The sequence below is a fragment of the Capra hircus genome, chromosome 16, assembly GCF_001704415.2.
Source record: "Capra hircus breed San Clemente chromosome 16, ASM170441v1, whole genome shotgun sequence".
NCBI classification, from domain to species: Eukaryota; Metazoa; Chordata; class Mammalia; order Artiodactyla; family Bovidae; genus Capra; species Capra hircus.
In genome coordinates, this window is record NC_030823.1 from 40868984 (window position 1) to 40883172 (window position 14189).

The following is a 14189-nucleotide window of genomic DNA, read 5'->3' on the forward strand; positions in this document are numbered from 1 at the left end:
AGATTTAAAAGCATGTGAAGCTCTATCTCAGGGTCAACACCCACCACGTCTGCTGCCGTCACTCCGTGCAGCTTCCCCTTCTGATGGCATATAGTGGTGTGCGGGGCCCCAAGGGCACTGCTTCATATTCACTTGTGGTAAAGTCTTCCTTTGACACAGCAAAGCAGCCTTTTCAGTCTTGCAGAAATTCACCTAACTAGACTGTTATCATTCCATGTATCTTTGCTGGCTGTGTTCTAGAGGACATACTGCCAAATGCCCGGCAGAAAACCAAATGTCTTCTGTCTGCACATTCTCCAGCTATCGGCACGGTGACCCGCTGGAGAAAAGTGAAAGTAGGAAAAAGCAGAGGTTAATCTGGCCTGACTGGCTCTTGGCAAACCCATAATGGCTCGGAGAGGTCGCTACTGTCTTTTCTAAGGGCTCGTCGAATCCAGTCAAACTCATCATCAAAGATAGGGCATCCCGCCCCCACCCACGTGCCCGTGCTGGTCTCCTGAGGTTTATGAGTCAGAGTTCACAAGCAGACGATGAGACAAGTAGCACGGGGAGAACACAGGGAAACTGGAAGCCAGACCACTGACACACATTTTCCTTTTTTTTTTATTAAAAAAAATGGTTTTATTAACAAGTCTAAAGAAAACTTTCATTGAATCAAGGGGTGTAATACAAATTATAGGGACCTGCATATAAAGCCTGGCACCGAATCTGGCCTTTTAGAAAGATTTATATATAAAAATCTGCATTAAAACCTGCACCAGAAACAGTGCAGCAGTTAACTGACAGCCCCGACAGAAGGCCTTACCAAGGTGGTCTGGTCTGTGGACACAGGGAGCCCTCAGGCCCACAGCTTCAGGGCTAAGACTTGTGACAACGCCCTGCTGGTCTTTGAAGGCAGGACTCCCGAGAGCACCAAAATGCCACAAGCCTGGCATAAAACGAAAATGGTGCTGGGAAGACAGGCAGGTGACAGTGCTGTCCTCCTCGCCCTCCTTACTGGGCTCTGACCACTGTTCGAGGATTCTGGAACTCTGCCGACAGACCACCATCAACTTTAGAAGAACTGTAACTTCCCACTTCTGCAAATGTGTTTTTTCCAAGTAAGATGCCTAATTCTAACTCAAGAAGCCAAGTTATAATTGGCCTGATGTTAAGGATGAAGAGTTGGTTCTGATGTTATTTTCTGCAGGTCAAGACCCTGACATACCTGCCAGAGTGGCTTTAATCACTACAGAAAAAAAATGATGACAACAGCCTCAATCTAGTTCTGTCTTGGACCCAAGGCAACCAAGCAATTCTAGCCCAGAAAGCTATATTGCATGGACAATGAAATGAAAAGCAACTTGGATCAACTTTGGAATCTGCCCCCTCCCCACTCTGGGTGCAAACTATCCCACACAAGGCAAGACAAGCCTTGGGGAGAATTTGGGTCAGTATAGGACAGAAGGAGGAAGACGTAGTTTCTTCACTGGTAGGCCTGACATTTTGGGTGATCAGGGTCAGGACTGTTTGACCACTGGCTTATTCACTCAAGGATGGGCTACTGTCCTGGGTCAGCTCATCCTGTGGTTCTCTGAAAAGGGGCAACCATCCCTGACTCATTTCTGCTAAGCTGCTGCCCAAATAGCAGGGCTCCATAGATTGGAGAAGGAAATGGCAACCCACCCCAGCATTCCTTGCTGGGAAATCCCATGGACAGGTGAGCCTGGCAGGCTACTGTCCATGCAGTTGCAAAGAGTCGGACACAACTTAGCAACTAAACAACGGATGGGAAACACACAAATGAGGACCAGGAAGAAATGGAGGGTGGTGATAGGGAAACACGAGAAACAGCAAAGAAGGACAAAGAGAGGTGCCCTGTGGGCCTCCAGTAGCAGGCAAGGACAGCAGACCTCCCCAGTTTCAGAGCACCTACTAGTTACTAAAAGGACGGGGAGGTGGGTGGTGGCGAGGTCCCTTCCTGTCAGACCAGTGGGTTCCACAGGGAAACCAGCTGCCCTGCCAGTTTTCTCTCCAAAAGCAGAGTGATTTTCTCAGCTATCTCCAGGGTGGTTTTAAATTCCTTCCAAGTCCCCAGCCCGAATGCCTTGCTGCCTGGCAATCTGACGCTTTTCCTCAACTGTGGCAATAAGTGAAGGGAAGATGAAAGGGTTTGAGTCACAATGTAGGCAAAAAGCCAGGAGCCCAGTTGGGCGGTTAATGAGCGACGTCTTCTCTCAAGCGGCACATTACTGGACCCGAGAGCTCAGGGTGAGACAGGCGCTCCTGGTCACGGGGGATCATCACCACACATCCTGACAGACCAAGGTACCGAGGACATTTGGCTCAGTTACTACAGCTCTTTCGGGACAGGAGGCCAATCCTGGCGGCTCCTTCGCCGAGTCTCAGGGCATTTTAATCCACTTGAAAGTAACCTGACAACACCCTCTAGTGGAAATTATAAATAAAACAAGGGCTGTGTGTCCGGTTTACTTTCTGAGGCCAGAGTGGTTTCCGGAGTCCCCATAAAACGGAATAAAATAACAAAAACAAAACATTTTCTTTAAGAATGTAATAATAAAAAAAGGTGGGAGTTCACAAGCCATCTGTAGGCCCCTCGGTGCTGAATCACCTTCTCTCCTCAGACACTGCCTTCAATACATCCTAAGAAAGGAGGGCACGTTGTATGTGGGGAGGGGGGCACTGATCCCCTTAGAGTTTGGGCAGACTGCCTGCTGGTGCCAGGATGATGCCAAACACATAGAAGAGGCCTAGCAGAAGGTTGAGCTTGGCAGTCTTTTGGGGCAGTTTGTTGAAGGTCTGGCTTCGGAACTGCCTCTCAAGGGAGAAGGCCATGGGGATGGTGAGCAGGGGCAGAGCCAGGCTGATGCTGCAGTGCACAGCCAGGATGCTGAAGACCAGGTAGGGCAGGAAGAGCAGGGTGTTGTAGAGCACATAGGACAGCGTGGGCCCAATGAGGATGGCGAGGGTGACGATGCCAGCCTCCCGGTCGGACTCCATGTCCCGGGTGTTGTTGGAATGGAGGATGGCCTCCGTGCTAAGGGCGAGGGGGATGGCGTAGAGCAGTGGGAAGACCGCCAGGGACCCCACCTGGACGGCGTAGGCGAACATCACAGCCAGCGGGCCGAACGTGATGAGGATGACGAGGTCCCCCAGAGCCAGGTACTTGAGTCCAATTCCTATGGTCAGAAAACCCAGAGAGTTGGTGTGAGATCAGGGCTGGAAACTTGGGGCTGTTCTCCAGTGGAAAGGCAGGCTGCCTGTGGCTGGGCAGGGCATTTTCTTCTGAGACTGGGAGGCGGGGCAGTGGTTGTATTCCCCTCCCCTCCAGAGCAAAATTTGAATTCTTCTCTGGTGACACAGAGGGTCAGAAAAGACTAATCCTTTCACACCCAGTTCAGTCTGAGTCATCCTGGGTTTACCTTCCTGCTGTCCCTCAACAAAAGGGCTTCACAAGTGGGGCTAGTGGTAAAGAACACTCCCTACCAAGGCAGGAGACATAAGAGACACAGGTTTGATCCCTGGCTAGGGAAGAGCCCCTCAAGAAGGGCATGACAAACCACTCCAGTATTCTTGCCTGGAGAATCCCAGGGACAGAGGAGCTTGGAGGGCTGTAGTCCACGCAGTCAAAGAGTCAGATACGACTGAAGTGACTCTGCATCCACGTCCCCCAACAAAGCCCTGACACAAAGAGCTGGGGCTTCCCAAACTAGTGGTTACCAGCTGGACGGGGAGGTGGAGGGGCAGAACAAGGGTGGGGTAAGGGGAGGTCCAAACTACTGGGTGTAAGACAGGCTCCAGGATGTATTGTACAACAAAGTGAATATAGCCCATATTTTATATAACTATAAATGGAAAATAATCTTTAAAAATTGTGTACATTAAAAATTGGAAAAGTTTTTGGAAAAAAAGAAGAGTAGGGGGTTCCCAGTTACACACAGTTCAATGGGGAGTCCATGAAGGCTCTCACAGGCCTTACAGTCCAGGGCTTGGCTTTCTTTCACCATCCACCAGCCCTCATAAAACACTGCTCCTGTCAGGAACACCGTGAGATTAGCCCCTCATGGAATATCCATCCCAGCTTCTTCCTTTTCAGCCACAACCTCTGGCAGCATCTTCTGGTTTTGAAAGCCCCCAGTTAACCTCAGCAAAATTTTAGGGTTCCCAAACTCCATACAGAGAAACTTTCACCCATATAATAAGGAAAACAAGCTAAGAAGGTGAAGTTACAACACTGCTTCCCTCGTCTCTGGTTCCTGTGAAGTTAAAACGCTGAATGATCCCTCATTTTTCCTCCTGTGCTCCCGATCGACCTCAAATCTTGTCTTTCGAACCAGCCCAGTTTCTCCATCCCCAAAGCCACGCTCCATCCTGCCTCCCTCTATCCCCAAGTCCAAGTCAGGGTCATCTTATGCACTACAATCCCACCCCCAACCCTCCGCGATGCTCAACTGGTCCCTCAGCTTCAGGTCTCATAACTGCCTCCCCTCCTTCATCCTGAATCGAATCTCCACACTGCAGCCAGAATTTGTTGTTTAGTCGCTAAGTTGTGTCCACCTCTTTGCAACCCAATGGACTGTAGCCCACCAGGCTCCTCTGTGAATGGGACTTCCCAGACAAGAATACTGGAGTGGGTTGCCATTTTCTTCTCCAGGGGATCTTCCTGAACCAATGCGTCTCCTGCATCGGCAGGCGTGTTATTTACCATTGAGCCACCTGGGAAGCCCCTGCAGCCAGAATGGTCCTCTCAAAATACTAAGCTGGCTGTGCCCTTCCGCAAACACATACCAGAACACCCTTATCGACAAGCTGTCCTCAGGATAAGAACAGCCCCAACTCTTTCACCTGAGTCAGCTTTGGCCTGGCCCTGCCTTGCCCCCCTCCTGCCTTGCTCTGAGCTCTCCTCCCCTCCCCACCTCTACATCCTTCAGTTCCTCTCAGTTCCTCGGGGCCTTCAGACACTCCCCCACCTCCAGCCCCTTGCCTGGTCAACTCCTGTTCAACCCCTCAAGGCTTTAAAGGTCATTCCTCAGCCGCTCCTCAGCCGCCTTCCTCAGCCTGAGACCATATTCAGTCCCCTTGCAATATGCACCATAGCATCCTGACTTTCATAAATTCCACACTTGTAATTCTTTTTTTTTTTTTTGGTGCCAAGTGGCATGAAGGATCTTAGATCCTCAACCAGGGATTGAACCCATGTCCCCTGCAGTAGAAACACGGAGTCCTAAGCACTGGCTCTCTGGTGAATTCCCACACTTCTAATTCTTAATCTCCCTCTCTCCCATGAACCAGTATATTTCACAAGGGCACAGCTGGCTCCTCAAACCTGACAGGCTAACCTGAACACAGAGCTACAGTAACAAGCACCTGGAATTTGGGACCAAGATCGTGAAAAATGTCCCACTGGGACTGAAACAGAAAAAGCAGTGCAGGAAGAGTGAGAAGCACCCACTCGAAGAGGCAACCCACACATATATTGATACAGAAGCTTGGGAAACCTCTGATCTAAAGAAGTTACTAAGACATGGCCCCAGGATCAGAAAGTTAAAAAAAAAAAAACTGTTGGGTCATAAATTGCATTTTAAACAGTTAAATATGAGAGACATTATCTGTAGGGAATCTAAAGGCTTGGCAGCTGAAGAACAAGACACAGTGCAGGTTTACCTCCAGACTTGTGGTTGGGACTCTTTAGTGCTAAATGACCATGGTTGGTTCTTGGAAATGAAGCATCTCTGGGATAGGGTATAACAGGTATGGTCCCTGAGTCCCACCAACACCCAGCAAACTCATTCTATACTCCCCACGCAGTGTTTTGATAAATAATTTGGTTGTGTGAGGACACGCCCTACAGGAGGAAGGTCTCTCCAGCAGCATGTGAGCTCTAAATGAGGAAACTGATGTCTTGTGTGACATCTCACACATTTAGGCAACTGCCCCTGCCCAAGGAAGATGACAGGCAGGACTGCTCCAACTACCGATCCAGCAAGTTTCTCCACCAGCTGCCCATTCCTTTGTTTATTTCCTCAGCTCTCCAGGCAGACCTCGGGACTCTATGGGAAGAAACAGAACAGCTCTATAGCTTTGATTGACATCTGGCGACAGTACCCAAGAATACCTCGTTAAGTCGCCTGGGGAAAAAATAGACGTGAACAAGGCTGAACAGGAAAGGAGTATGTTACCGATTCAATGGACATGAATTTGAGCAAACTCTGGGAGATAGTGAAGGACAGGGAAGCCTGGTGTGCTGCAGTCCATGGGGTCACAAAGAGTTGGACACAACTGCGTGACTGAACAACAGAAGGTTGAAGAGAAACCTGTGCCTGCAAAGATAAGCCCCACCTTCAATAGACCTTGCACAAAAACCAACCACAAAGCTCAGCTGAGGATGAGAGGGGCCTGTCAACCTTCTCGAGGTTATCTGACACTAGCAAATGACACAGCCCTCAAGCAGAAAGTCCTGTTTTCAGCGTGTCTGACCCAAGGCTCATAAGCTCCACCTGATTCAGAGGTGTGGCCCACCTGGGAGCTTCCTTTTAGGCATCCCCTCCTCCCAACACCACTTTCCACAGGGCCCAGCACAGTAAATCCTGGGCCAGTTCCCTACACAGCCAGCCAGAAGGAATTGTTAAATCAAATCGAAATGTTGGCAAGGACACGGAGTAACTGGAACTCTCGTGCCTTGCTGGTGGGAAGGAAAACAAAGTAGAAGCACTTTAGGAAACACTTCGGCAGCTCCTAAAATTAAACGTCATCTACCCTACGACCCAGTAATCTGATTCCTAGGCTTTTACCCAAGAAAAAACAAACACACATATCCACAGAAGACTTGAAAATGAATGTTCAATCATGATAGCCAAAATACGGAAAAAATCCAAAAGTCACTGAACAGGATAACGGATAAACAAACTGTGATATGTTCATACAATGGCTACCTCTCAGAGATACAAGGAACTACCGACCACATCACAACACAATGAAACTCAAAAACAGGCACAAGAATTCATAATGAATGATCCCATGTACATGAATCAGGCAAAAGGAATACATGTGAAAGGAGAAAGAACAGTGGTTGCAGTGGTTCCCACCAGATGGAGAGAGTGGAGCTGAAACGGAAGAAGCACAAGGAAGCTTTTGAGGGTGATGAAAATGGTCTGTACTATGATGGGGTATGGGTTGTCAATAAACCAGCCAATCTTAAGAGAGATCAACCTTGAATATTTATTGGAAGGATTGAGGCTGAAGCTGAAACGCCAGTATTTTGGTCATCTGATGCAAACAGACAACCCACTGGAAAACTCCGACGCTGGAAAAGATTGAGGGCAGAAGGAGAAGAGGTCGTCAAAGGATGAGATGGCTGGACGGCATCACCTATGCAACGGATATGAACTTGGGCGAACTTTGGGAGATGGCGAGGGACAGAGAGGCCTGGTGTGCTGCAGTCCATGGGGTCATAAAGAGTCAGACATGACTGGATAACTGAACAACAACAGGAGTTATACAGCTGTATGTATTAATATTTGTCAAAATTCATCAAACTATAAGGTTGAAAATCCATGCATTCCACTGTTCATCAATTATATATCAATAAAGCCAACGTCAAAAAAAATCATATCAGATTATGTCATTCCTCCACTCAATACATTTCAATGTATCCCCATTTATTCATTCAATAAATATTAAGTACTGACTACATGCCAGGTGGGCACTGTTCTGGACACCATGGGGTTCAGCAGAGAACAGAGACTAAAATCCCTACCCCCAGGGAGTTTACAGTCTAAGTGGGAAGGTAACTAACACAGTACTTTCTGTGGTTAGAATGTGATGTGTGCTATGTAGAAAAAGTAGACAAAAGCAATAAGGAAGATACTGTAGAGGAAGATAGTGTAGGGAAAACACAGAGAGGGTGTGTGATTTTATTTTTTTCAGCTGCTGCAGAAAGCCTTATTGTTTTGTAGTTTTAAATAGGGTAGAAAAAAAGGCCTTACCAAGCAGCTGACATTTGAGCAAATGGGTGGTGGTTAGAAAACAAATCATACTCATAGGTGGGTAAACAGCATTCTAAACAGAGGAGACAGCCTCTGCAAAGGACCCGAGGCAGGAGCATGCCTGATGCATTCCAGATACAGCTGGGAGGGCGGTGTGGCTGGAGCGTGGTGAGGAGGCGCGCAGGTCAGAGAGCTGGGGGAGGGGGGGGTGAGAAGATAATGTCAGGCCCTGGGAGTCACTGTACAGAATTAAAGGATATGGGAGCCAAGGAGAGTTTTGAGCAGAGGACTGACATGGCTACAGGAGTACTCTGGCTGCTGATCCAGGAGCATCCTGAAAGGGACAAGGGTGGATGCACAGATATCAGTAAAGCATCAGCCGCAATAATCAAGGGAAATGACAGTGGCAGTGGTGGGAGGGGATGAGAAGTGGTCTGGCCCCAAATGCATTTTAGAAGGAGAGTCAACGGGACTTGCTGACAGTCTGGATGCGAGATGTGAGAAAAGCAGAGTCAGGGATGATGCCCAAGATCTGCAGCCTAAAGAACCAGAAGGATGGAGTTGCCATCGAGTGAGAAGGGGAAAGCTGAGGGTACAGCAGGTTTTGCGGGGGAGAAGATCAAGAATTTGGTCTCAGACATGTCAAGGTTGAGATGCCTATAACCTCTAAGAGAAGTTACTGAAGTTGGACCTTGGGGCTTCCCAGGTGCTCCAGTGGTTAAGAATCTGCCAGTGCAGGGGACATGGGTTTGATCCCTGGTCCGAAAAGATCCCACATGCCGAGGAACAACTAAGCCTAAGTGCCACAACTAATGGGCCTACACCCTAGAGCCTGCAGCCGCAACTACTGAAGCTGGTGTGCCTAGAGCCTGTGTTCCGCAACAACAGAGGCCACCACAAGGAGAAACCCGAGCACCACAATGAAGAGTCGCCCCGGCTCACCACAACTACAGAAAGCCTGTGCACAGCAACAAAGACCCAGCACAGCCAAAAATAAATAAAAAAGAAGTGGGATCTGCATTTGGAGTTTAGTGGAGATACCTGGTCCAGAGGTAGAAATCCGAGCCTCACCAGCTTAATAGATGGCGACAGAAGCCATGAGAGCGGCTGAAACCGCCAGGGGAGTAAGTGGAGCTGGAGGAAAGAGGCCTGAGGACTAGGCCTGGGAGTGACAAGCAACCAGCCGAGACTGAGGCCCTATGAGACCAGTATGATCTAGTCCCTGCCTCCCTTGACGGCTACATCTCAGTCTCCCTCTTGATTACGCTGGTCTTTCAGCAATTCCTGAGAGGCCAAGCCCTTCCCTACCCCAGGATATTTGCATCTGCTGTTCCTTCAGTCCTGAAGGACCTGACTCAGACCCCAATTCTGCCTCGCGGCTGGCTCCTTGTCCTTCAAAGCTTAGTTTAAGTGCCACCTTCACAGAGGGCCTCTTTCCTCCACCAGCACCTTACACATTCATTCTATTTCAGCACTCTACTGATTTCCCTCACAGAACTTTTTACACCTGGCTGCCAGATCACCAGTCAGTCCTGCTTTTCTTCTTTCTCCTTCCAACGCTCCATCACAGTTCCCGTGGCCAGTCTTCTCCTCTCCTCACTTCTTAATACTGGGGCTCCCCAGGGCATCTGTCAACCATCCCTCCTCTGGGCTCTCACCCTGTTGTACAACTTAATCTATGTGCAAAGACTCTCAAAAGTCTCTACTTCCAGGTCAGACCTCTCCTCTGAACTCAGACTCAAATTCAACCGTCAATTTGACAGCTCTACACGGAGATCTGATATATTAAGATGTCCAAAGTCAATGTCTCCATTTTCTCTCCACAAACCTATTTTCAATCTTCTCTCTCTCACTCCACATCAACTTCACTATTTCAGTTTCTCAGGCCAAAACCTTAGAGTTATGTTTGTTTGGATGTTTTGTTTTTTTTTCAGAGTTGTATTTAATTCCTGTTCCTCTCCTGCCTCACATCCCATCTATTAGCAAACCCTGCCTACCTCCAAGATACACTGGGAATTTAACTACTTCTTCCCTCTCCACTAATCCCACCCTGATTCAAGCCACCAGACATCTCTTGCCTGTTTTACTTGACAGATTCCTGGGTGTTCCTGCTTCTCCCCTCGCCCTCCTTTATCCATTCTCAATAACTTAGCCAGAGTGATTGTTTCAAAACACTAAGGCCTATGTCATCTTTGAGCCACACTGCCTTGCCCAAACATGCTGCTTTTACTTCACCTCCTTTTACTGTCTCCCTCGTGCACACCCTGGACTCCATGCTGTTCTCCAACATTTTCAGGGACACTCCTGCCTTAAGGCCTTTGGCAATTGCTGTTCCAACATACTCTTCCTCCAGATAACTGCTCAGCCAACTCCCTCATCTGTCACCTCCTACAGTCTTTGCTCAAATGTTACCTTCTTCCAGACACCTGTTGAGCCAACTCCCTCACCTCCCTCTCACAATCTCTGATCACGTGTTATCTTTTTTTGGCTGTGCCAACGGGCCTGTGGGATCTTAGTTCTCCAACCTGGGACAGAACCTGCGTCTCCTGCACTGCACAGAGTCAACTTCTGGACCACCAGGGAAGTCCCTCGTGTTACCTTTTTTAAGAGGCCTACCCTGATCAAACTAATTAAAATTAGTTTGTGTCCTCCTTCCTTGCTCTACTTAATTTTTTTTTCCCTGTAGTACTGTTCATCTTCTCATGTACTGTAACCAAGGCACAAATTCATCCTGGCTTACCAGGAACTCCCTGGTTTCCTAAAGCCCCACATCTTGGAAACACTCTCAGTGCTGAGCAAACCAGGATATTGATCATCCTAACCATAATTTACTATCTTTATTTTCTATCTCGCCTCATGATATATAAAATCACTTCCAGAAGGGCAGGGACTTAACTGTTGTGTTCAGGTAGAATAGAACCTGGCACATAATAGGTGCTCAATAAATAGGGCTCAAACACCTGCCCATCAGCACTTTAATCAGCCTGCTGCAAGGGGTCACCTAGCAAACTAGTTGAAAGTAATTAGGTACATAATTTAGAGCTCTTCAAATTTAATTCCGGCAATGGCAACCCACTCCAGTACTCTTGCCTGGAAAACCTCATGGACGGAGGAGCCTGGTAGGCAGTCCATGAGGTCACAAAGAGTCGGGCACGACTGAGCAACTTCACTTTCACTTTTCACTTTCATGCATTGGAGAAGGAAATGGCAACCCACTCCAGTATTCTTACCTGGAGAATCCTAGGGACAGGGAAGCCTGGTGGGCTGCCGTCTATGGGGTCACACAGAGTTGGACACGACTGAAGTGACTTAGCAGCAGCAGCAGCAGCAAAGTTTGACACTGTGGCATTATAAGGGCTTCCCAGGTGGCACTAGTGGTAAAGAACCAGCTTGCCAATACACATATAAGAGAAGCGATTTGATCCCTGGGTCGGGAAGATCCCCTAGAGGAGGGGACCAACCCATTCCAGCATTCTTGCCTGGAAAATTCCACGGACAGAGGAGCCTGGCGGGCTACAGTCCATAGCATCGAAAAAAGTCGGAGATGACTGAAGCGACTTAGCACCCACACACATGGCATTATAAGGTATGAAGAATGAGAGGAAATTAGACACCAAAAATATCCGTATATACCATATACATGAGTTATTCCTAACATCCATAAGCCAAGCCAAAAATGTTATCCCCCAAATCCACATGGCCCAAACATTATAGATTTCACATAAAATGGCCTAATTCAGAAAATAACCTTTGACACTTCTCCGAGAGCCCTATAATTCCTAAGCAAACTGTAGTTTCCATGCAACTAAGACTTGCAGCAAATAGGCCAACTTACCGCCTGTGTAGAGAAAGGAGCCAGACAGGCCTCCAAAGTAGATGAGCGCTAAGTGCTCCAGTTTGAGAGGGGACAGACAGTAGAGGCAAGCGGCACAGACACAGCCCAAGGTGTAGAGGAAGACTCCAAACCGAACGACATCCTGGGGCTCCAAGATTCGGTCCACCAGGGTCCTGTCATCACTCTTTTTGTGGTCAATGCCCTTGGAAAAGTCGTAGTAAGTGTTGACCAAATTGCCAGCCCCGTGCACCGCGAGGACAGCTATGGCACAACCCACCAACAGCCTGGGATCCAGGACGCCTTGGGATCTGTATGCCAGGGCACTGCCCAGGGCCACCGGGGTAAGTGAGGCGCTGAAGCTCCAGGGCCGCAGGGCCAGGACATAGGAGGCGCACTTCTGCCTCCACGAGCGCTGCGGAGGTCTGTCCTGCTGAGGACAGCCGTTCCCCAGCAGGTCTCTGTCCTCGACCTTGGCCGTCTCTCCTGCGTGGATGTTAATCTTCTCCGCCATGGAGGCTGCACGTGTGTTAAGTCAGTGGTAGTGAGCCACCCACTGCGCAGCGTTCGCGCTAGGGCGAGGACGGACGGGGTGGGGCGACGGACCTGACCTTCTTCACTTCCACCACGGACAGGGATGGGGAGGCGGCGGGGTCCGGGGGCTGCAGCGAGTGGGCCTGGCACCCCCAGGAGGCCCGGCGGCACCGCCCCGACCTCCTCTCACCTGTGTAAGCCTGCTTCCTGACCCCAGCCCCGCCCGCCCTAGAGCCCGAGCACGAGCCGCGACCGCCACCCCGGGGCTGCCAGGGCCGCCAGGGCCGCCGGGACCGCTGGGGCCGCCATCTTGTGCGTCCGCCTCCTCAAGCCCGCCGGGAAACACCGGCCGGCAGCGCGGCCCTGGGCCTGGGCCAGGGCCGAGGCGGGGTTAGGGGCGGGGCCCGGGCGGGGCGGGGCCAGAGGCCTAGGGGCGGGGCCGAGGTAGGGTGGTGACCCAGCAGCCCCGCCCTTCTGTTGCCCAAGGTCAGAGACGCACAATTGCTTTGAGTCTTGTTGAAAACGAGCTAACTTAACAAACGACCACAAATGCATGTCGCTTTACGACTTACCAAGAGCTTTCACTCACGGAAATAGAACTCATTCTGTTTTTCGTTCAACAAAAGTTAATTGAGCCCCCACTGTGTGCAGCAAGATTTATTGAACACCTACTGCATACTGCTGCTGCTAAGTCGCTTCAGTCCTGTCCGACTCTGTGCGACCCCACAGACAGAGGCCCACCAGGCTCCCCCGTCCCTGGGATTCTCCAGGCAAGAACACTGGAGTGGGTTGCCATTTCCTTCTCCAGTGCATGAAAGTGAAAAGTGAAAGTGAAGTCGCTCAGTCGTGTCCGACTCTTAGCGACCCCATGGACTGCAGCCCACCAGGCTCCTCTGTCCACGGGATTTTCCAGGCAAGAGTACTGGAGGGGGGTGCCATTGCCTTCTCCCCTACTGCATACAGCAGTGAACAAAACCAGGGAGCACGTAGAGGGCGATAAGGAAGGTATAATTATATCCCTTCATTTTCAAGTGGGAAAACTGAAGCTCTGAAATGGGAAATGCTGTCTAAGAAATTATTAGCTTTGCCAAGACAGGAAGGAAAACTGAAAGTCCATCCATAGATGAATGGATAGTTCAGTCGCTCAGTCGTGTCGGACCCTTTGAGACCCCTTGAACCGCAGCATGCCAGGCTCCCTGTCCATCACCAACTCCCAGAGGTTACTCAAACTCATGTCCATCGAGTCAGTGATGCCATCCAACCATCTCATCCTCTGTCGTCCCCTTCTCCTCCTGCCTTCAATCTTTCCCAGCATCAGGGTCTTTTCAGATGAGTCAGTTCTTAGCATCAGGTGGCCAAAGTATTGGAGTTTCAGCTTCAACACCAGTCCTTCCTATGAAAATTCAGGACTGATTTCCTTTAGGATGGACTGGTTGGATCTCCTTGCAATCCAAGGGACTCTCAAGAGTCTTGTCCAACACCATAGGTCAAAAGCATCAATTCTTCAGTGCTCAGCTTTCTTTACAGTCCAACTTTCACATCCATACATGACTACTGGAAAAACCATAGCTTTGACTAGATGGACCTTTGTTAGCAAAGTAATGTCTCTGCTTTTTAATATGCTCTCTAGATTGGTCATAGCTTTTCTTCCAAAGAGCAAGCATCTTTTAACTTATGGCTGTGTCACCATCTGCAGTGATTTCGGAGCCCAAAGAAATAAAGTCTCTCACTGTTTCCATATTTCCCCATCTATTTGCCATGATGTGATGGGACCGGATGCCATGATCTTAGTTTTCTGAATGCTGAGTTTTAAGCCAACTTTTTCACTCTCCTCTTTC

The 14189-nt window shown here is 49.3% G+C and overlaps 1 protein-coding gene across 1 annotated transcript; it reads right to left on the reverse strand.

Annotated features, from left to right (window-relative positions):
* On the reverse strand, window positions 586-12684 carry UBIAD1 (UbiA prenyltransferase domain containing 1). Its single transcript, XM_005690683.3, has 2 exons — window positions 11821-12684; window positions 586-3179 (listed from the first exon to the last, which is right to left on the reverse strand). The coding sequence occupies exons 1-2, from the start codon at window positions 12329-12331 to the stop codon at window positions 2692-2694; spliced, it is 999 nt and encodes a 332-aa protein (XP_005690740.1). The 5' UTR covers window positions 12332-12684; the 3' UTR covers window positions 586-2691.